We start from the raw sequence: 24,394 nt of genomic DNA, 5'->3' as shown, positions 1-24,394 counted from the left end.
TATAATGGTATATAATGATTTAAAAGAGCATGCTTAAATGCTAATTCCAAACACTACAATAACAAATAATTCTTGTTTTATGGCAGCTCTTCAGCATGCAGGAAGAAATCCATCCCAAAAGACCATTAATAAATATTGGACTCCTCAAACTGCTAAACTGAACTATGATGATTTTTGTGTAATTTTAAGGAAGGAGAAACCTACTTCAAAATCAGAACTGCTAAAATCATTTAAGCAATTAGATGTAAATGATGATGGCTCTATTTTACACACGGACCTTTATAAATTTCTAACAAAGGTAAGATCTGTGAAACTATAATGTGTGTATTTGTGAAACAACTTGGAATCTAGCGTTGGTTAACAAAGGTCACATAAAAAGTATTTCATTGATAGATTAAACAAATCACCTACATTTTATTTATAAAGTACTTAAATGCTCTTATGGATGAAATGTGCTTTGTAAATAAAAATACAAAACTGAGTCTGCATTGTAAATCACCTTATGCAGTTTTTCTCCGGACTTTTTGGAAGTTACTGATAGGTCCTTATGTGATAAGGAAAAGGAAAGTATAAATGGGGTTACAAGTCCAATCTCTTTTTCAGCACAATGTTAGAAAATACCATTATTGTAAATTCAGTACCATTCCATGATATGCAATTGTTAAATTTTAGTAAATTGAAATTCAGCACATTTTCTCAAAAATGTAACAAGATTATCATTGTTGCTCCATGTAGTTCTCACTCTGGTTTATAACGACACCATATATTCAAACTTACCTGAAGAAGAAATTTAAATGTATTTTTACTGTCCCCATAAGTAAGGAAGTAGTAATTATGTTGTTTTAAAATACGTATTTTTGAAATTTTAGAGAGGTGAGAAGATGACTCAGGAAGAAGTAAATGCCATAATAAATTTGGCTGATGTAAATGCTGATGGCAGATTTGACTACATTAAGGTACATAAGCTCTAATATTATAAGTTTCCATACTGTACAAGAATTTTAAAATTTTACTTTTTCTAGGTTTATTAAGGTACAATCAGTACAAACTGTATATTTTTAGTGTACATATAATGTTTTGATGTGCACATAGGTTGTGGAATAATTAAATGAAGCTAATTAACATGAGAAAAAAGGTTTAGTTTTGTTTGTTCTTGATGCTGGGGATTGAATCCAGGGTCTCTTGCATGCAAATCACATGCTCTACCACAGAGCTACACCTCCAGCCCTTATTTTTAAAATGGGCACTTCCTTTTTATACTTATGAGGACATAGTTGTATACTGTGCACAATTATCTTTAAATGTATGCTTGTCAGTCCCATAATTGTGATCAGATGACCACATTAAAAATTACACAAGATGAGCATCCTCTAATCTGAAAGTCTATCAGAATTCTTCAAAATCCACAGTTTTGAAACTTTCTGAGTGTAGACATGCCATAAAAGTAGAATATTCCTATGTCCTCATGTGACTGATACAATCAAAGCACAGGAATACTAAAAATATTGTATGAAACACCTTCAGGATTTGTGTATAAGGTGTATGTGAAACAAGTGAATTTTGCATCTATGTCTGGCCATATCTTACTACATATATGCAAACACTCCAAATTTAAATAAAGTTCTCCAACACTTTTAGACTTAACATTTCAGCTAAAGGCTGTTCAACCTATAGAAGTTAAAAATACATATGTCCTTAAACACAGCTTTGTAAACAAATACAGATACTCTCCTCAGTAATGTTCCTTTCCTGTGTAGAAGAATCATATAAATTATTTAGAACAACTCAAGTCTACATGTCCTCTAAATAAATCACCTCTCCTTGTGTAGCATTTTATTTTCACTCAGAGTATGACCTCCTCATTGAATCATGGCTACGTTTCACTAGGTCACTTGAGGCTGGTCAATCTGACTCAAGAAAATAAAATGAGTAACCAAGTTCAATAAGAAATATATTCCATCTGTCAGTCTGTCCCTTGCCTACTAATGTGCATTTGCCTTCCCCTCCCAAATGTATGACTGAACGTTCTACCTAGTGGACTACTTTTTTATTTTCTATAGTTTTGTAAATTGTATATGACAACCAGTGAGCAATGTCTCAAGAATACACTAGAAAAACTGGAGGTTGACAGTAAACTGAGGCGTCAGCAGTTTGGAAGCCACAATGAAGGGGCCCCTGAGAAGGACCCATCACCAGTACCAAAACCATCACCTAGAATCATAGGAAAAAGTGACCAGGAAACATTATCAAATAAAGGTATTTACTTTCAATGCCAAGACTTTTTTGATCAGAAGTGAAGGGGTATAATCAGAATTTTTCTTTCATCTCAGTTGTCAATGACAAAACAAATTTGAAACCTAACTTTTGTTAGATTCCATTTCTAGACTCTTAGCTGTAAAACTCTATTGTAAGATTTTATTATGGAACTTGATTTGTCTATACCCATTATGTTTTATTAAAACTAAAAATTCAGACTAAAAGGGGACATATTGAAACAAGGAATGTTATTAGTATCATATAAATTAGGGGCTCTGAAAGTCTGATAAATAAAAGTAATGTCTTTATTCAATAGGAATAACAGAGAATAAGATGAATGCAACAAATCTTTTATACTATACCATGTTTAGAAACAAACTCCTGTTGACAACCTTTCAGAATGTGAGACCAAATAACTATTGCCTGTTACAGATGATACAAGGAGTTCATTACTCTCAACATCTAGAAAGTTCAAAACATCTGTTTCCTTCACAATTACCATGGGCACCAGTAGCAACCAAAACTCAACGTTAACTGAGCCAAACTTAAAGGTATAGTAAGTATTTTTAATTAACTTTTTCCTGAAAATATTTGACATTAAGTTTGTTAATAAGTATTCAGCATGAATACTTCACAATGCAATAATTTGTGAAGTAATTCTTAGGTTCTTCCTGTGGAATGCATGTATCTACCTACAAGCCAGTTGTCATGTTTTTAACTTAAAAATCATAAGATTAATATTGTAAGACCTTTAGTTTGAGAATGAATAACTTGATAGATTTTCTAATTCTATACTTTGACAACCAATTTTTGTTGTTGTTTGGCAAATGCGTAGGCGTTTTATATAAATTAGTCATCCATTCTACTAGTTCCTGTGAGAGAAAGACAACTAAGTTACTTTGCTAAGTCAATATTTGTAGAGTATTAATATTGATCTTCTTCCTTTGTTTTCCCTTTCTAGACTCAACCTTTACTAGTTTTCTTTCAACAGAAAATAATAGCTACAGAAACATAAAACATTAACTGGAAACTGCTAGGATACATTAAAAATGTGCACCTGGAGACCTCTGTAAAAGGGGGGAAAATGGTTATGACCACATCCTATCACTGCTGCTAGAAAACTGAACTGATTGTTCTCAAGAGCTACATTTTTGTTTCAAATAACAACTCTGTATTTGTTATTGAACTCTGAAGTCCCTTATATCTTTAAATTGCTAGACAGTGACATTTGTTCTATATTAAAATTTTAAAACATTATCTCCAAGGAATTTTGTTCAGACTGCTTAGGAATCTATACACCCTAAGCAATTTGGTGTGCGTGGCCAGCACATTCATACCATATTTACTGTTCCAACAATATTATTTTTCACTGATGGAACCTTTCTATGTTTTACAGCTAAGTTGAATGCTAAAAAATTAACTTAGTTAAATAGTTATAGGCAACCTATAATTATTCAAAACTATAAATAAACCCAGTTTTACCCAACATAAAGACATATATCTGAATATTAATATAGACTATATTCATAATAAGACCTTTGCTCTGTTTGCTTAAATGAGCTTCTACCAATAACAGTGTCTTTAAATTTAGTTAACATATAAGTCAACAAATGACCTTTAGCAAGGTAGTGTATGCCAGCTTTTTTGTTTAGTGTTAATTGTGGCCCTTGAATTAAAAAAATAGAAGTTTTCCTTTGATGGCTAATACCAATGGAGTATTGCATAATATTTCATTTATTCAAATATTGAGTGATTAACTACTCTGTTCAAGGCAGTGTTCTAAGTATTAATGAAGAGCTTTGGATAAAGACAGACTTGAATTTGATTCCTAGCTTTTTGCCTTAATCACTGTGCAAACTCAGTTTATCAGTTTCCCTTCTGAGATTCAGTTTCTTTATCTATATATTGGGAATAATGTTACCTTAATGTGTTTGAAAGATTTAAGTCATTGAACATATGTAAAGCATTTAGCACCAAGAGAACACACACACACACACACACACACACACACACACACACACACTCAAATGAAAATTAGTGCTAAACCTATTATAAACAAAGAAGTAACTGTAGGTATTTATATAGGTATGACCTGATGAAAGTGCAGTTTAAGTTAACTAGTATTGTATTTGGAGACTTCAAATTAGACTTCAAACTAGCTGAGAGACTGACAGCTATTCAGATATGAAGTAACAATAGGTTGGCCTATGATACTACTTGTGTTTTCTAAGGTCAAAGGAATGTCAAAATTATTTGTAGGCCACAGCAGTTGTATAACAAGGGTCCACTTAGGTTTTGTCTCAGCAATCATAAACAGGAATGGTGGTGATGACAACTGGAAAACTATGTCAACCTTTTAATTCTGTGAATTTCATATAAAACTTAAAATCTTTTGGAAATGTTTATATTTCTTACCTTTTTATATCCTGTTTCTGATCTTGATCTTTCAGGATTGTTTACTGTTATTTATTGAATGAACTGAAGTAATTTTTAAGAAATCTATGACTCTATTGTTATTTATCTGGTTTCTGTTCTTTATTTTGAAGCAACTTTAATTTCATAAATTTTATGTATTTCTGAGGTTTTAAAGCTATTCTGGTAAGAATTTCACTGTGAGTAGTTGGGACTAAAGGCATTTACCACCATGCCCACAGCCAGACTTTAAAACATAGTCCCCTTCACTTGATAAAAGACTTGAATTACAGGGAAAAGCAAGAATTTTACAGTGACTATATATGTATCATGTTCTTCTTCCCATATTTAGGTATTAGATTACTACTCTATTCTTTAATCCTGAGCTCTGTCCATTTGCTTAGGTTCTGTAATGTTTGAGGAATGTCAGATATTTTCCTTTAAGAAGGGAATAGCTTCAGATTCCATGATAAAGCCAGTCATGACTAAAATTAGAGTAGGCCACAAACCATCAGTGTAAACTGCAGAGATACAATACTTCCTATATTGATGCCTAATTAGAAACTGCCTAAATATGTTCTACGCATGTATATTGTATAATATATACACACAGCACATAGAAATGTTGTGTAGCTTATTTATGATACACACCCATGCATTGCATGGTGTACATTCTGTACTATCTTAGATGTATGTATGAATGTTTTGCATTCCATATAGATACTTTCTATATGTCCTTCTTTGATAACACAAATACATAAACATTTCAAACTCATGTTTTATGTTTTATGGTTCCTGTCTTAATTTTTGTTTTTTGTTTTTTTGGGGGTCCTGTCGTGGGGCCTGAACTCTGGGCCTGGGTGCTGTCCCTCAGCTCTTCAGCTCAAGGCTAGCGCTCTGCCACTTGAGCCACAGTGCCACTTCCGGCTTTTTTCTTTTTGCTTATGTGGTGCTGAGGAATCGAACCCAGGGCCTCATGCATGCAAGGCAAGCGCTCTACCACTGAGCCACCTTCCTAGCCCCGTGTCTTAATTTTTGTGAAAGTTCAAAATAGTTTTGTGACAGTTTCTTACTTTTACACAATGTTAATCAATTCAATCTTTCAATTAGCAGACAACCCATGCCAATTTTTCCCTAAGTCATCTATTTAACCTTTTGTTTGGAATATTCTTAGTAATAGCAAATTTGGTAACTTCATGTATTTCTCTTAATACACTGACAGCAAATAGTGTTCCATTAAGGATATATAAAATGATGAGGGTGATGTAAGTTCCTCCTCTGACCACATCTGTTCTAGACCTACTACTAATTGTAGTTAGCCTAAAATTTTAAAAATAGTGCATACTTTGTATGTCAAGTATTTATTATAGTGGCCCCAAGGAAAAAGATGTAATGTTACTAATAAATGTGTTTTGACAGACATTTTCTGCTTTACTATTTGCAGTTTTGCCTTTAAATATTTCCTTATACATCAGGAATGAAAATCAGTTAAATTTGCATATGATCAATCTGTTTATGTTTGTATGCATTTACTTAAATTGGTAGAATGTAGCACCACCTTATGTCCAATATAAGAATTACAAGCTATTATGTTATTTCTGCTTTTATATTGTCAAAAATTGTATCATACATGGCATTTCTTACTCTATCATCCTAAAATTTTTTAACCTCCTTCCATTTTTCTCATAATTCTCAAACTGTCAACTTAATCTATAACCCTTTCAAGTTGATTTATTTCAACAAGCCCACTGATTTATCAGTACTTTTTCCTTTTAATTCATAGCATTTTAGTCTGGATGTGAGAGAAAAAGCTTTGTGTGATTGAAAGCATATTTATTTTAAAAGAAAATTTAAGTTTAACAAGCATCATGTGTTTAACAATCGACAGTCTTGAGAAATTTTTTTTTTACAGTGGAGGTTCAATTTCCTATTAAGAATAATGTGAGTGGGCTGGGAAGGTGGCTCAGTGGTAGAGTGCTTGCCTTGCATGCATGAGGCCCTGGGTTTGATTCCTCAGCACCACATAAGCAAAAAGAAAAAAGCCGGAAGTGGCACTGTGGCTTAAGTGGTAGAGCGCTAGCCTTGAGCTGAAGAGCTGAGGGACAGTGCCCAGACCCAGAGTTCAGACCCCACGACTGGATACCGCCCCCCCCAAAAAAAGAATAATGTGAGTATCACACTGCAGGTGTGGTTGGTGTCAGTCATGTGCATTGTCTTACTTCTAGATTAGGTGTTCTACATTTCCCCCCTTCTCACTTATATATAGTAGAGTGATGTATAGTTTGGCAATCTTTCCATAGAAACTCAAATTCTCATCTACTATAGCATTATTTTCTAGAATGGAACTTAGGAAAGATCTTCTAATAAAAATGTTTAAGTCTCCCCTGCTAGATTTTATAAAGCTATCTCCTGTTAACCCATAGTACTATCCCCAGAAGAAGCATTTAGCCTTGGAAAAATCTTTCATCATTGAGTTTCCCAAATGGCACAAATTATGTTCACTATCAGTATACCAAGCAAAGTGCATTACTTTTTACAATTTTACTTAAACAGTGGGGAGCTGCTACACTCATAGTCATAAATACAAGTAATGCTATAACTACTGAAATCAACATTGTTTTAGTAAGAAACCAAAAAATTACATTTACTTAACATTTGTTTAATGATAATGCTTCAGTATGCTTTATTAATAACATAAACAATTTTCTTTAGAAAGCTGGCTTTAAAGATAATCATAGCAAGATTGGGTGTTGGTGGCTCATGCCTATAATACTAGCTATTCAGGAGTCTAAGACCTGAAAATCATGTTTTAAAGCCAGCTCAGGCAGGAAAATCCATTGGACTTTTTAATTAACTACCTCAAAAAGCCAGAAGTGAGGCTGTGGCTCCAGTGGTAGAGCGCTAGCCTTGAGTACAAAAAGCACAGACAGTGCCCAGGCCCTCAGTTCAAGCCTCAGGACTCCTGGCACAGGCATACACACAAAAATCATAGCAGAATCCAGGTGTGGCACATGCTTATAATCTCAGCACGTACACAACCGAGAATTGTGAGTTTGAGACCAGCTTGAGCTACCTAGCAGTGGCTCACATCTGTAATCTGAGCTACTCAGGAGGCTAAGAACTGAGAACTGTGGTTCAAAGCCAGCTCAGACAGCAAAGTTAGTGAGACTCCTGTCCAATTAATTACCAGAAAGCTGGAAGTGGAGCTGTGGGCTCTAGTAATAGAGTGTTAACTTTGAGCACAAAAGCTCAGGGACAGCACCTGGGCTCTGAGTTCAGGCCCCAGGATTAGAAAGAAGAAGGAAAAAAAGAAAAGGAAAGGAAAGAAAGAAGAAAGAAAAGAAAGAAAAAAGGAAGGAAGGGAGGATATGGAACATTAATATAGGAATACATGTCAGTAGCCTTTAAAATGCACATAATTTTTTCCTAACATTTTTCACAGAAAAATTGTTCTCAGAAGAGTTATTCTTCAAGTGGAAAACATTTAGAGAAAGTAATATTCACTTTGGCATTATCCGTACTGCAGAGCAATTGGAAATGACCTATATGGCCAACACTTTAGGAACAAGTCATCGTATACCAACTCAGTTTTTACTTTTTGACAATACTGAAAGTTGAATTCAAGGCCCCATACTTTGTAAGCACTTGCTCTATTACCTGAGTTAGGCACCTAGTCCTTCTGCTTTTAATTTTTTTTTTTTTTTGTGGTATATTCTTCAACTTTTGTCCGTACAGCCTAATATCATTAGCCCCCTACCTCCCTAGCTGGGATTATGTGTTTGTACCTATTACTGATCAACTTTTGTGTGTTTGTGTGTGTAAATTTTAGGGCACCAACTCAGGGCCTAGGCACTGTCCCTGAGCTTTTTGCTTAAGACTGACACTCTACCACTTAAGCCACAGCTCCACTTTTGCCTTTTAGTAGTTAATTGGAGATAAGAGTCTTACAGACTTTCCTGCCCTGGCTAGATTCAAATCCTGATCCTCAGATCTGAGCCTCTTGAGTAGCTAGAATTGCAGGCTTGAACTACCAGTGTCTAGCTCCAATTCAATTTTTAATCATAAAACTAGTTAATTGAAATTTTGAATATTGTATAACAAAATGGTTTTGTGGTGCTGGGGTCTGCTACACACTCTAACTATTGAGACATATCTTTAACCCTGATGTTCCCTTATTTTAGAAATGGACTCTCCTTTTTTCCCAGTGCTTGTTCCTATGTGAGATGCACCTATGTTGGGCTTCCTGGAAGGTAGGATAATAGATGTATGCCACCACATCCAGCAGTTCCTTGAGAAAGTGTCTCATGGACATTTCTTTTACCCCTTCTGGCTTAGAACCATAACCTCAACAATCTCAGCCTCCCAAGAAGCTAGGATTACAATGAATAAGACACTTGGCTATAAAATGGCTTTTCAGATAGTAAAATATATACATTTGATTTTTTTGACAGTACTAGGTTTTAAGTGTAAGGCCTCTCACTTGGCATGCACTCTATCACTTGAGCCACCAGTCTTGTCTTTGTTGGTTATTTTGGAAATGGAATCTAGCAAAACTTTTCTACCTGGGCTGCTTCAAACCACAACCCTCTGAATTTTAGGCTCCTGAGAGTATTAGAGGAGTGAGCCAATGGTACCTAGCCATTTGATGTATTTTTAAGAATACAGTTCTGGGGCATTAAATACATCCACACTGTTCATCCATCACTACTATTCATCTTCAGAACCTTGTTATCTGCAACTCAACCCACTAAAACCTAACTCACTATTTCTTTCTTTCAATCCCTGGAATTACTGTTCTACTTAGTGAATTTGATCATTCTGTGTTTCTATAAATGGAATCATATATTTGCTCTATTGTGTCTGGCTTATTTCTTTAGTTTGATGTCTGTTAAACCTGTATGTAGAATGTGTCAGAATGTCACTTTTAAAGTCTGAATTATAACCCAATTGTATAGAAATGACACATTTGTCTATCTGTTAATTCACCAATGGGGATTAGGGTAGTTTCTGTCCTTTGCTGATCAGGCTGCTATGAAAACTGATGTACAAATTCTTATTTGAGTCCCTGCTTTCAATTTTTGGGTATGTAGACTGAAATTGAATTACTGAATCATAGGGAATTCTGTTTTCTTGTTTTTTGTTGTTGTTGTTGTATTTTTTTATTGTGAGAATACCGTACAGAGGAGTTACAATTACATGGGCAAGATAATGAGTACATTTCTTATCAAGCATTGTTGCCTCCTCTTTGTTTCCCCTTCCCATCCCTTCCCATCCTCTCCCCACCCCCCTTGTTTTGTTTGTTTGGTTGGTTGTGAGGCTTGAACTCTAGCCCTGGGCACTGTCCCTGAACTCTTCAGCTTAAGGCTAGTGCTCTGCCACAGTGCCACTTCTGGCCTTTTCTGTTTATGTGGTGCTAAGAAATCGAAACCAGGGCCTTATGCATGCGAGGCAAGCATTCTACCCCTGAGCCACCTTCACCTTTCCCTCACTTCTCTTCCCCTTCCCTTTCCCTCTCTCCCTCTCTCCTCTAATGGGTGTGAAATTGTATCATATTGGGTATTGACTTTCATTTTCATAATGATTAGTGATGGATTAGCATCTTCTCATGTGTTTATTGGTCATCTATGTTATCTTCTCTGAAGAAAGAGTAACTCAATATTTCTACCTATTTTTAGCCTGAATACTTTCTTCTTAATAAACATACTTAAAATTTGGCTATATTAACTGTAATTATTTATGGGATATAGTATGAGATTTCAATACAGGTGCATAATGTGTAATAATCTGATAAGGGTGTGTGGCATGTTCAGTTATTGCTGATTTCTACTTCATTATGTATTCTGGATACTAATCCCTTTCAGATACTTGATCTGCAAATTGTTTTTCCTGTCCCAATGGGTTATCTCTTTATTCTTGGTAATGTCCACTAATATACAAAAATTTACAATTTTGGAAAAGTCAGATTTTTCTAATTTTCCCTCTTCTATTGCCTGTGCTTTTGGTGTCACATCCAAGAAGTCTTTGGTAAATTCATTGCCAGCTTTCCTTTATGTTTTTCCTTGAAGTTTTACAGTTTTAGCACTTAAGTTTAGGTAATCAGGTCACTTTGAGTTAATTTTTGTATATTGAGTAAATTTATATGTGCATGGATTTCCAGTTTCCTTTGCCTCATTTAATAAGAAAAAGACTGTCTTTTCCTCAATGAATGGTCCTGGCACTCTTTTTTTGAAAACCATTTGATCGTGTATATGAAGGTTTATTTCTAGCCTATGCATTCTATTTCTGTTGGTGTCCATGATGTCTGCATTTGTGCCATTCTATACTCTTTTGATTATTGTGGCTTTGTAGTAAATTTTAAAATCAGAAAATGTGATTCCTCCAATTTTGTTTTTCAAAAATCAAACCTTTAGGACATAGATTAAATTTAGGGAAGAAAACAAAATGGTATTTACTGGAATGTGAAAAATTTCTGCATATGACAGTATTAGAAAGGATTATATAAAAATCAGAAAATGGTAGTAGGTAGCTATTCAATCATTTGAATTTTCTATTTCCTCCCTTTCTTCCCTCTTTCCTTACTCCCTTCTTTTCTTTCTCCCTTCTCCCTCCTTCCCTTCTTCCCTCCTTTCTCTCTCTTCCCTCCCTCTTTCCTTCTTTCTTTATATATTTTTATTGTAAAGATACTGTACAAAGGGGTTACAGTTACATGAGCAAAGTCTCTTTCCTTCTTTCTGTCTACCCACCCACCCTCCTTCCTTCCTTCCCTCTTCCCTCCCTCTCTTCCTCCCTCACACCTTCCCTCCTTTTCTTCCCTCTCTCCTCTCTCTGGGCACTGGTGGCTCATACCTGTGATCCTAACTGCTCCAGAGGCTAAGATCAAAAGCATTGCATTTTGAAGCCAGCAGGGACAGAAAAGTTGGCTATGTCTTATCTCCAGAATAACCAAGAAAAAGCTGGTCTAGAGGTTTAGTGTGCTAGAACACCAGCCATGCAAGTAAGCCAAACAAGCTTTTAAGGCCTTGAGTTCAAACCCCAGTACAGAAAAACTATTAAAAAATTAAAATAATTATGACTTTTATAATAGAAAAATGTTATATAAGTATATATTAGGCTAATTCAGCCTTTTATAAAAGAAAGTGAGGGGCTGGGGGTTTAGCCCAGCGGAAGGGCGCCCCCCTGGCGCGCGCAAGGCCCTGGGTTCGGTCCTCAGCCCTGGAAAAATAAAATGAAATAAAATAAAAAATAAAAGAAAGTGAATCAGAAATCAACTTCAGGGGCTGGGAATGTGGCTTAGTGGTAGTGTGCTTGCCTAGCATGCATGAACCCCTGGGTTTGATTCCTCAGTACCACATAAATAGAAAAAGCCAGAAGGTTCTGTGGTTCAAGTGGTAGAGTGCTAGCCTTGGGCAAAAAAGAAGCTGAGGGACAGTGCCCAGGTCCTGAGTTCAAGCCTTCAGGACTGGCAAAATAAAGAAGAAAAAAGAAATAAATTGAAAAAAAAAAACTTCAACGTAAACTAATTTTGCTCTGGTTTTTTTCCATGTCACAGTGAATTTCCATGTCACAGTGATGTGAATATTATAGAGCTTAATGAATACTTTTTGAATGGTTACCAATATTATTAAAGCCTTGAACTTAATATCTAAATATCCTTACAGATATTTTAAAAACTTATGAAATCAAAAAAACTTATGAAATCATATCAAGAGCTCATTGATACTTTATTTTTGAAAACTATTAAGAATAGAACAGAAATATGCTTACATTACAGGTGGGCAATGATAAAGTAAGAAGCATTTTGCATATACCTATAGTATTGGTATATTTCTCATAATGTCAGCAAAGAATGCACCAATTGCTTTTTGCGCAGTGTACCATTTAAAATTTTTACTTGATTCTTTTTTTTTTTTTGGGTCCGGTCATGGGGCCTGAACCCTGGGCCTGGGCGCTGTCCCTCAACTCTTCAGCTCAAGGCTAGTGCTCTACCACCTGAGCCACAGTGCCACTTCCGGCTTTTTTCTTTTTGCTTATGTGGTGCTGAGGAATCGAACCCAGGGCCTCATGCATGCAAGGCAAGCACTCTACCACTGAGCCACCTTTCCAGTCCCTTTACTTGATTCTTGTTATGAGACCCTACATATATGTATTGTCAGCACTGAGGCTTGAACATGAAGTCTTGCACTCTTCCTTGGTCTTTTCTCTTAATGCTGATGTTCTTCCAGTGAGTCACACCTCTACTTCTGACTTTTTCCTCATTAACTGGAGCTAAAAGTCTTATTCATTTGTCTGCCTAGGCTGGCTTTAACAGGATCCTCAGATGCAGCCTCCTAAGTAGCTAGGATTAAAGTTATGAGCCACCAGCACCCAATCATAAATAGACATTTTAATTCAGACTAAGAGAAAGGATTTGGAGCTGGGCGCTGATGGCTCACACACCTGTAATCCTAGCAACTCAGGAGGCTGCGATCTGAGGATTGTAGTTCAAAGCCAGCCTATGCTGAGACTCTTATCTCCAATTAACCACCAGAAAACTGGAAGTGGTGCTGTGGCTTAAGTGGTAGAAATGCTCGCCTTGAGCTGAAGAATTGAGGGACAGCACCCAGGCCCAGAATTCAAGCCCCATGACTGGAAAGAAAAAAAAGAGAGAGATTTGGCTACACCAAGAAACAGCCAATCCAGAAAGGTCCTTCCCCAAACTTATATTCCTTTCTTAAATATCAGTATATTTTTTTCTTTTTTCTTTCTTTTTCTTCTTTTCCTCCCTCCATACCTTCCTCCCTTTTTCCTTATCACTTTTTCTTTAAATATATTCATTTTAGCAGTCTTTTCTTGCTATGTTCCCAGCACTAATTTAATCCAAATTATTATGACAATGTATTTATTACTTTGCCTCAGTTCTTGCTTTTTGGGCTTTATGTTCTTATTCTCTTGTGGATTTTCCTAACTTTTCATAATTTAGATGACATTGAGTCATGGTGTAGATCACTAGCCACTCATTTTATACCTAGTTTGCCTGTAAATAAGACAATAAACATCTGTCAAACACCTACAATATGCTAAACCCTGTTTAGACACTTCAAATTTTAGGATTCTTTTGTATATATAATTAGTCTCAGTCACCAATTGTGACTGATTTCTGACACATATTCTTCTTATGCTGAACATTTCTGGAGAACAATGACTATATTTTGACATCTTTTATATCCTTGGGTTGTTTTCTCATACTAATACATGTTGGAAACATGTAACAATCACAATTTGAAAAAAATTCTTATCTTCATTTCAGGACTGGCAGTGTGTACAATCAAAAGGCTGCTTCTTTTTAGAAGAAGATGGTGAAATTATTAGTCATCAATACAAGATGCAAATAACTCAAAAGTCCATGGTTTATCTAACAATTAAGCCATTAAACCTGAGTCAAGTTGAAGGCAAGTTAAAATTTTCTGTTTATTTTTCAAATAGCAATTTGTGCCCTTTTTGGAAAATAATTAAGTATTTAACAGTTCCAGTAACTAACCTAAGAAATGTATGGTTACATCTCAAGAAAGGAAAATATTATTTCATATATTGACTGTGTTATACAAAACAAAAGAATTGCTTTGTATATCCATTTGAAGCACTTTTATTAAAAACATAGGAAAATGGGGCTGGGAAGGTGGCTCAGTGGTAGAGTACTTGCCTTGATGCATGAGGCCCTAGGTTCAATTCCTCAGCACAGTGTAAGCAGAAAAAGCCAGAAGTGGAGCTGTGGCTCAAGTGGTAGAGTGCTAGCCTTGAGCAAAAGAAGCTCAGGGACAGTGCCCAGAGTTCAGGCCCCATGACTGACAAAAAAAAAAAAAAAAAGGAAATTGTTGCCTGGATTCTAGGGACTCCTGGTAACTTTTTATTTTCCAATAGCTTTTTCCATTTATCAGGTTTTGTTTTTGTTTTTATTTTTGTTTTTTTTTTTACCAGTCCTGGAGCTTGATTGTACTCAGGGCCTGGGCACTGCCCCTGAGCTTCTTTTGCTCAAAGCTAACACTCTGTCACTTGAGCCACAGCGCCACTTTTGGCTTTATCTGTTTATGTGGTGCTAAGGAATTGAACCCAGGGCTTCATGCATACTAAGCACGCACACTACCAATAAGCTATATTCCAAGCCCAATTTATCAGTTTTTAAATTAAAATTTCTAAGGAAAAAATGTATAGAAGCATAGTTTGAGATGCATCTTTAACTCTTTCAAAATTTATGTTTATAATTGAGGCAGTATTAATAATTATAAGCCAGGCACTGGTGGCTCATGCCTGTAATCTTAGCTATTCAGGAGGCTGAGACCTGAGATCCAAGGATCATAATTCAAAGCCAGCCTAGGCAGGAAAATCTATGAGACTCTTACCTCCAGTTAACCACCAGAAAACCAGAAGTAGTGCTATGGCTCCAACTGGTAGAGTGCTAACCTTGAATGAAAAAGTTCAGGGACAGCATCTAGGCCCTGAATTCAAGTCCCATGACCAACAATATTAATAATAGTAGTAGTAATAATAACAACAATAATAAATATTATTAATAATATAATAATTATATCTACATAAAAATGAGTTTCCTATTGTCCAAAATGTTTGTCCTTTTTAATCAGCAACAGATGTCTATGAGGTGTTTTTCCAATATACTATTTTGTTAATGGTTTCAAACCAATATTTATTTTTGTTTTGTAATTTTATGGGAACATTTGCTTGCTACCAGAATCTTCCCTAACCCTCTGAAGTAGTCATTTTCAAAATGTAGACCAAGCCAGGTACCAATGGCTCATGCCTGTAATCCTAGCTACTCAGGAGGCTAAGATCTGAGGATTGCAGTTCAAAGCCAGCCCAGGCAGCAAAGTCCATGAAACTCATGTCCAATAAACCACCAGAAAACTGGAAGTGGCACTATGGCTCAAGTAGTAGAGTGCTTGCCTAGAGCTGAAGATCTGAGGGACAGTGCCCAGGCCCAGATTTCAAGCCCCATGACAGACAAAATAAATAAATAAATATATGTACACATGCACACACACACACACACACATATGCACACACACACACACACACACACACACACACCCCAAAAGAGGATAATAGAGATTCTGATATGTACACACACACACACACACCCCAAAAGAGGATAATAGAGATTCTGATTATATTTTAAAAATATAACAATAGGACTTCCTGAGGATTAATTTTGATAGGTGCAAGTTAAAAGATGATTCCAAGATTTTGGAGCCAAGGAGTTAAAACAGAGAAGAGTATACATGGTTAGCTTTTCTTAAGAGACTGGGAAAAGTCAGGAGTCCTATTTTTTGGAAAGAGAAATGTAAGTGGAAATGTCAAAAAGACAGTTGGTTATATGAGACTAACATTCAGAGAAAGGTCTTAGATGAAGATCTGATTGTTGAGTTTATGAGCACCTAGATGTTTTTTCCTCCTGTTCCTTAAAAAGTCTGTTTTCCTCTGAATTTCAAGCTACTCAGTTGTATCCTACAACTCTGGGGTTTTTTTGTTGTTTGTTTTGTTTTTGTTGTTTTGTTTTGTTTTTTTGTTGAGTGCTAGCATTCAACTAAGGTCTCACATCTGCTAGGCAAGCCCTCTACCCATTGTGTCAAATGCCCACCTCTTAGAACTCAGCTTTTGATAGAGTTCAAGAATAGGAGTTTTACGGAGTGTATAGAGAATGTTCCTCATAATGTTGTATATAACGTATGATCTATTGCACATATTAAAATGTTTCCATATAAAATTACATGTATATTTCTTTTAAAATTGCTGAGGCAAGAAACTGGGTTAAAGTGTTGGATGTTTTTTGAATATAGGGAAACTATCTTCTTGGCTGTCTGTTGATACTACCTTATATATTCTTAAGGAAAATGAGAGTCGAGCAAATCTACAACTAATATGTTTTACTGAACTGCGAAACAGAGAAGTATACAAATTTATTTTCTAATGTTTAATTAAGAATATTGTGTGAATTCAAGTTTGAGGAATTTTCATATTTGTTTCATTTTATTCTTTAAACAGTCTCCCAATTAAGATATATGCATTACTTAAACATCATAGATATTATATATGTTTTATTAATTGTAAAGGAGTTTTTCTTTGCTGAGATTTATTAAAGATTGAGGATTGATAGACAGCTCTGGCTTGCCAGTTCTTCTTCAACATTGTACTTTACTTTCTTCTTCTCTAAAAGCTCTAGTGCCTCACATGTGAGCATTTTCTGTTATACTCAGTAACAAAGACTGATGCCAGTAGACATTCCCACTTCACCCCACCCCACCCTCAGTATCACCAATTCCAAACTCTGGAAAAGTTTGTTCTAGATATTTGTCTTATATTATTCTTACTGCAGAATAGGAAAACTTCAAGATTATTGTCCTCAAACTTAACTCATATTATAGATTTCAAAATAGCCTGATAAGAAGAAATGCTTTTAAATGGTTTTAGATGTTGCCCTTGAGGCTGTTCTGATCTTTTCTAATTATGTATTTACTCAGAGGCCATATATGTGAAGCAGATACATAAATGTGGCTATTCATTTTATGAGGACTACAAAATACATCTGCTACATAACAGAAATAATACTATTCAAGGTTTACTGCAATATTATATTTAATCTTTATATAGTTCCAACATTTCCCTGATGGAATGTTATATAAAAGTCTTTATTGTAGGCTTCATAACAGACAACCATAGTTATAGGCAAGAAACAAATAAGGTGGCATAAGTTAATGTTTTGACTAAACTTGTCTCCAGAAGTGACTACAAAGTTCAAGATAAAGCATTATCTAAAACAATACTTTTCCCATTTGGTTTTGGGTAAAATTACTTTCTTATGAGATTGCATGTGGAAGAAAAGTTAGTATATAGCAAGCCTATAATAAAGTTTGAATGAGTTTCTATTTAACTCTTTACTGTGTAGGCTTCTGTTTTTCTGAAATATGTCAAATTTACAAAGGATTTTTATTTGTATTTTTAGTTTCACAATTACTGTAAGAAAAATGTTTTGCCCCTGAAGAACTAACCCCTTTACTATCCACAGTTATATGTGAAGACTAATGGAGATTCATAGGATCACATATTTGCATATATTAAGAAGCAACAAAATCTGTTTTTTAAAAATTTCTGGCTATCCATCTATATCTGGCCAATCTAAAAGACTATGGTTTCAAAGCATGATTTTGTAGTTTAGTCTTTAAATGACCCTTGGTTATATTGGATTGCTTCTTGTATCAAAATAGGACTTAGTGACCTTAAGATGATCATGATTCCTCTGACCAATCAGGGAATTCAGAAGAGCAGCCTTGTTCCATATATGAATCTTCATGTACCTGGGTTTTAGAAGGGATATTTGTATACAGTACTTGACTGAATTCTCTTGAGCTGATCTACAATGAAGGGCAAGTAACTGTGCTTAGTCATTTTACACAACTAGAAAAATATATAAATTTCGTAATTTGAAAGAAAACCTCTAGTTCATATGTCTATAGAGCCCCCATATATATAATTTTGGGACTCTAGAAGCTCCTAGGAAGTTACTTGGAAGGTCAACTACTTAGAAGGAAGCTCCTGGAAAGTTACCATTTGCTTTATTTTATAGAACAGGAAAATAAAATATTTTTCCATATAAATATCCTGATATCATAAATATTCAACATTTAATTAGAAACATAATTTTATATAAGGCAGGTTTACTTAGAATTCTACATTTTGTTTCATAGTCCATATTACATAAAGATTAGTAAAATTTTTAATCCACAATACTAAGCTCTTACAAATGTTTAACTCATGAAAATAATAAAGTCTAAAAAATTTAAATTTTATTTTTGTGTCATTGATTTACAAATCACATATTTCAATCGTAATAAGAAACATAACATGGAATATTACTTTTCTTCAAGGAGCTCAGTATTTACTGAAAATACATCCTAAAATTAATCTCTTTGTTTCCTGTTAAAGATATTTACATATTTTTGAAGATTGTTGGAGACAAATTATATGATATGTAATGTTTTGTCCATTTTTTAAGATAGTTAAAAAAATATACAAGAGACTATATCTTACAGTCTTATGTTGTGGTTACAGTTAAGATTTGATACCTATAAAACATTGATAGAACTCTAATAGAACTGGTGACTGTCTATTTCAAAATCATTTCTAATGCTTTTCCTTCTAAAGAATTGTCAAAAATCACTGAGATGCATGATGGCTTTGTTTTGTTTAATTGTTTTGAGAAAAGGTGTTTGGATGGACTGGCGAACTAGGACCTGGAACTTACTGGTTAATTCCTTCCACAACTGGCTGTCGGCTGAGGAAAGAAATAAAACCAATAACAGAAGAAGCCCAACTTGTGTATAGAGATGAAACAGGGAAATTATTTCTTACAAAGGAATTCAAGTAAGTATTTGTTAAATTGTTAAAATAAGTTAAATATTTTAAAATTAAAAATTAAAGTAAAATAATAAATTTAAAAATAAGGAAATTTAAAAATTAAAATAATAAATTAAAAATTGTTAAATTAAATATATATATATATATATATATATATATATATATAAATAGCCTATCTACTCTCATTTCCTTTGGCCAGCTCCTATCTTCATATTCATATTTTAATTCAGCACCTCAACTTTTGTGACAACATGGATGAACCTGGAGGTTGTTACCCTAAAAACAATAAATAAACCAAATTTGCAAACACAAATAACTACTGATCGAATACATATGGCATCTGTAAAGGACAGACTTATATGTGCAGATAGTCGAATGGTGGTTACTAGGAGCTGGGGGGTAGAAGAAAATTGGGGAGATGTTAAAAGTTTTTAATTAGTTTATAAGTTTGTAAGTGTTTAGTTAGGCAGCAGGAAAAAGTTCAGGCCATCTATTGTATGATACGGTGTTTGTAGTTAATGGCTATGTATTATAAAAATGTATTAGGATACATTATAGTTCACAGAAACTGTTTTTGTTTTTTTCTTTGTTTTTGTATTGATACTAGGGTTTGAATTTAGGGCCTGGGTGTTGTTTCTTTGCTTTTTTGTTCAAGGCTAGTGTTCTACCACTTGAGCCACAGCTCCATTTGTGGCTTTTTTTTTTTTTTGTAGTTAACTGGAGATAAGTATCTTATGGACTTGCCTGCTCAAGCTGGCTTTGAACTTGAATCCTCAGATTCAGCCTCTTGAGTAGCTATGATTTAAGCATGAGCCACTGGCACCTGGAACAGAAATTGATTAATGCGGTATTACTTCCTTTGAATGTTAGGCTTAGAAAGAGCTGTTTTAAAGAAAATGTTCTACTTTTATTACTTTAGATCAACTTTATCAGATATATTTGAAATAATTGATTTGGATGGAAATGGTCTTCTTAGCCTTGAGGAATATAATTTTTTTGAATTGAGAACAAGTGGTGAGAAATGTGACGAAGATGCATGGGCTATCTGCAGAGGTGAGCACTTTTTCTCCCTTGATGGAGATGTAGGCTGTCTCAGACATCCTTTTGTTACAAAGAAGTAAGAGCCAAATCGCTCCTCCATGCATTATTATTATAGCATTTAGGTGCTGGTAACTCACACTTGTAATCCTAGCTACTTGGGAGACTGAGACCTAGAGGATTAAAGTTCAAAACCAGCCAAGGAAGAAAAGTCTGAGAGAGTTTCTATCCAATTAATCAGCAAAAAGCTGAGCTAGAGCCTTGTTCAAGTGGTAGAGTACCAACCAAACCAAGTGAGTGCATTAGGGCCTGAGTTGAAGCCACAATACTCTCTCTCTTGCTCTCTCTCTCTTTCTCTCTTGCTTTCTCTTTCTCTCTCTCTCTCTCTCTCTCTCTCTCTCTCACACACACACACACACGTAGTAGCATTGTTTGTAAATCCAAAACACTTAAACATTTTATTTCCCTTAAATCAATAATGTATTACTAATATTTAAAAAAGGAATTATGGGGTCTGGGAAGGTGGCTCAGTGTTAGAGTGCTTGCCTTGCAAGCATGAGACCCTGGGTTTGATTCCTCAGTACTACATAAGCAGAAAAAGTGGAAGTGGGGCTGAGGCTTAAGTGGTAGAGCGCTAGTCTACATCTGAAGAGCTCAGGGACAGCACCCAGGCCCAGAGTTCAGGCCCCAGGACCGACACACACACACACACAAAAAAGGAATTATGTAGTCATGATTTCAGCTCTCAGTCTATAGTCTTGCCAACTTATAAAAAAATGCTATACTAGCCCTTGGTATCACTGAGCTACACACTATGCTCAAGGACAGTAAGGAATGAATAGTTTTACTAAAACATTAAGTAGCTTCCAAGAAGTTTTTTTGTTTATACATATTAAGAGTTCTTTAGTCGGACATCAGTGACTCACACTTGTAATCCTAGTTACTCAAGAAGTTGAGATCTGAGGATCATGGTTCTAAGCAAGCCTGGGCAAGAAGACTGTGAGACTTTTCAATTAACCACCGAAAAGGCAAGAAGTAGAGTTGTGGTTCTAGTGATAGAACACTAGCCTTGAGCACAAAAGCTCAGGGACAATACCCAGTCCTGAGTTCTAGCCGTAGGATCAGCGCACGCACGCGTGCGCACGCTCTCACACACACACACACCTGTAATATTTTTTGTATTTGAGTTAAATAGAAATGGAGATACTAAACCCCAGAATATCAAGATGGTTGGAGAACCTCATTGAGAATGAGCCAGTCTCTTGTCATTTAGGAGGAATCTGGAATAAGGTTAAAGGAAAAAATCCAGGAAGTGGCGCTGTAGCTCAAGTGGTAGAGCGCTCGCCTAGAGCTGAAGAGCTGAGGGACAGCGCCCAGGCCCAGAGTTCAAGCCCCACGACCGACAAAAAAAAAAAAAAGAAAAAGAAAAAATCCAAAACACCATAGGTAACTGTAGATAACAGAATAAATATGAGGATGCCAGAATATAGTCCAAAGATAGATTAATTCACTTATGCTGTCACTGGGATAGGAGTGTATGTTTCTCAAAATGGTCTGAGCTTGGCAGTCAGTAAGTCAGGTGGGAGTCCAATAAATCTGTTAGCCAAACTAGTAGGGTAAAACTACAATATTAATACAGAGATTTTTTTTAGTATATTTCTTTGTAACCTCTTAAGTAATATAACTAATAATAAGTGCTATGTATTGATTTATAATGTTAAACTTTAATAATGCTGGTAATATATGTAACAGTATTATCTCTAAGATGTAATTATCATAGAACCTTTTTTTATGGTTCTGGAGATTGAACTCAGCTTTGTGCCTGGTGCTCTACTACTTGAGCATGCCTCCAGCCCCTTCTTGCTTTGGTTAATTTTGGTGTCTCTCTTTATATTCCACCCTCCCTACCCAGGCCAGTCTGGGTTGTGATGCTTCTACTTGTGTCTCCCTGATGTACCACTTTGCCCAGCAAATGTGCTTCCCCCACAGCTGGAATAATAGGCACAGACTACCACATCTAGCCATCTATTTTGATGGAGTCCTGCAAACTTCTTTTTGCCCTGCTGGCTTTGGACTACAGTCCCCCCATCTCTGCCTCCTAAGTAGGATTATAGCCTTGAGCTAGCATAGTTGGCAAATAATATAATCTTTCACTTCTCAATTTATTGTCAGTACAGCATAATCCATAACAATGAATCAAAATTAGGATTTTCTTACAGTAAAATTAGTAATAAAATTCTAGTTTAATAATTTAAACTTTCAGAGTTGGTATGTTTTGTTGTTGATAGTGGTGTTTTTTTTGTTTGTTTGTTTGTTTCTTGCCATTCCCGGGGCTTGAACTCTGGGTGCACTGTCCCTGAGCTTTTGTACTCAAGGCTAGCACTTTACCACTTGAGCCACAGCTCTATTTCTGGCTTTTCAGTTGTTAATTGAAGCTAAGAATCTCATGGACTTTCCTGCCTAGGCTGGCTTTGAACCTCAATCCTCAGATCTCAGCCTCCTAGTAGCTAAGGATTACAGACATGAGCCACTGGTGCCCAGCAGTTATTTTTATCTTTTGGAGAACCTATCACATACCACATGCTGATCTAAACTTCTACACTTCTACATACATGTGAGCTCTGGAGGTAGTGTTATTATTGTTTTCATTTACAAATAAGGAAATAGAATCAAAGAGGCTAGGTAGCCTGACCAATAATATTACACAGTAAGCAAGGTTCATGGCTGTGTCTCAACCTCAAGCACTCTATGGTTTCAGAACCCAAACTATAATTTTTTTAATGATTGACTTAAAATGGAAAGAAATATGTGCTTTTTGGTTCTGAAATGTTTATCTTTCTCATCGTATAAAGATGTTACTCATTAGAATAAAAATATTACTGAGCATAATATTATTTCAATAAACTTTTTAAAGACTTAGAGGTGCTTTTATTTCTATAAATAGACTTCACTTTTCAAGAAATTTTAGATTTACAGGACAACTGAATAAAAAAATCCAAAGTATCACCTCAAGTTTCCCTCTTATTAACATATTCATTTATTATGGTACATTTGTTACAATTAATGAGTCAATATTGATACATTATTACTAATTAAGTCCACAGTTTACATTAGGGTTCACTATAGGTTTTGACAAATATATTTTGACAAATATATAATGGTATACATTAGAATCACATGCAGTGTTATGTCCTAAAAATCTCCTGTGCTCTATTCACATATCTATTTGTTCCCTCAAACCTGGAATGGCTACTCAACTTTTTAACTCTCTGTACGTTTGCTGTTTTTATTAGGTTATAGAATTGTATTCACGTATTTTTTTTAAAGATTTTTTTTATATTGTAAAGATACTATACAGAGGGTTATAGTTACATGAGTGAGGTAATGAGTACACTTCCTCTTGAACATTGTTACCCCCTCTATTGTTTTCCCCCTACCATCCCCTCCCTCCCTACCTTCCCCGAGGTTCTTTTTTTTTTTTTTTGATTGTGATTAAGTGATTACATAATTTCCGGAATTTCACAGTATTGTGGAATAATGATGCTCATTTAAAGTCACAAGTTCATTCTAACTTTCCTGGAGCAAATTGTCTATCACAGTCTGTAACATATAACGGTGTTCACATGTTATACACCATACATGCGATCAGCAGCATGGGGATATTTAGTAGTGGTTCAACCAGATGAGCGGGAGTTCTTTGTTTTTTAAGTCCTGTTAGTTTTGTCGTATCACCTAACATTTTGGATTTAGCATCCACTAATCAGGGAGACCATGTACCGTTTGTCTCTTCGCTCTTGGCTTACCTCGCTCAACATGATTCCTTCTAGCTCCATCCATTTCTCTGCAAATGCCATTATTTTGTCATTTCTAATGGCTGCATAATATTCCATTGTGTATAGATACCACAATTTTTGGATCCATTCATCTGTGGTGGGGCATCTGGGTTGTTTCCATATCCTAGCTATTGTGAACAGTGCTGCAATAAACGTGGAGGTGCACGTGTCCTTGTATATTGGTTCCTGTTGTTCAGGGTAGATGCCTAGAAGTGGTATGACTGGGTCATAAGGGAGGTCAATCTTTAGCTTTCTAAGGACCCTCCAGACTGCTTTCCAAAGTGGTTGTATGAGTGTACATTCCCACCAGCAGTGTAATAGGGTTCCTCTTTCTCCACATCCCCTCCAGCATTTGTCGTTGGCTGATTTGTGGATGTGGGACGTATTCACGTATTTTTTAAAATGGTTTCTCCACATTTATTCACATCTATCTATTCTTTTTCTCTCCCTCC

General features: G+C 35.4%; 1 protein-coding gene across 6 annotated transcripts in view; it reads left to right on the top strand.

The window, feature by feature from the left end:
• Window positions 1-24,394, top strand: part of Efcab7 (EF-hand calcium binding domain 7) — a 37,395-nt gene that overhangs the window by 4,135 nt on the left and 8,866 nt on the right. For all 6 annotated transcript variants that reach the window (XM_042684448.1, XM_042684456.1, XM_042684460.1 and 3 more), the window contains exons 3-10: window positions 87-298; window positions 870-956; window positions 2,061-2,256; window positions 2,689-2,807; window positions 13,955-14,096; window positions 16,497-16,606; window positions 18,920-19,077; window positions 19,991-20,124. In XM_042684448.1, coding sequence (XP_042540382.1) covers window positions 87-298; window positions 870-956; window positions 2,061-2,256; window positions 2,689-2,807; window positions 13,955-14,096; window positions 16,497-16,606; window positions 18,920-19,077; window positions 19,991-20,124 — 1,158 coding nt within the window. The remainder of the gene's footprint in view (window positions 1-86; window positions 299-869; window positions 957-2,060; window positions 2,257-2,688; window positions 2,808-13,954; window positions 14,097-16,496; window positions 16,607-18,919; window positions 19,078-19,990; window positions 20,125-24,394) is intronic.

Source organism: Dipodomys spectabilis, unplaced genomic scaffold (assembly GCF_019054845.1).
Source record: "Dipodomys spectabilis isolate Male_0828 unplaced genomic scaffold, ASM1905484v1 ptg000002l, whole genome shotgun sequence".
Taxonomy (NCBI): Eukaryota; Metazoa; Chordata; class Mammalia; order Rodentia; family Heteromyidae; genus Dipodomys; species Dipodomys spectabilis.
The sequence above is the reverse complement of the archived record's forward strand: the minus strand, read 5'-3'. Positions and strand labels throughout refer to the sequence as shown.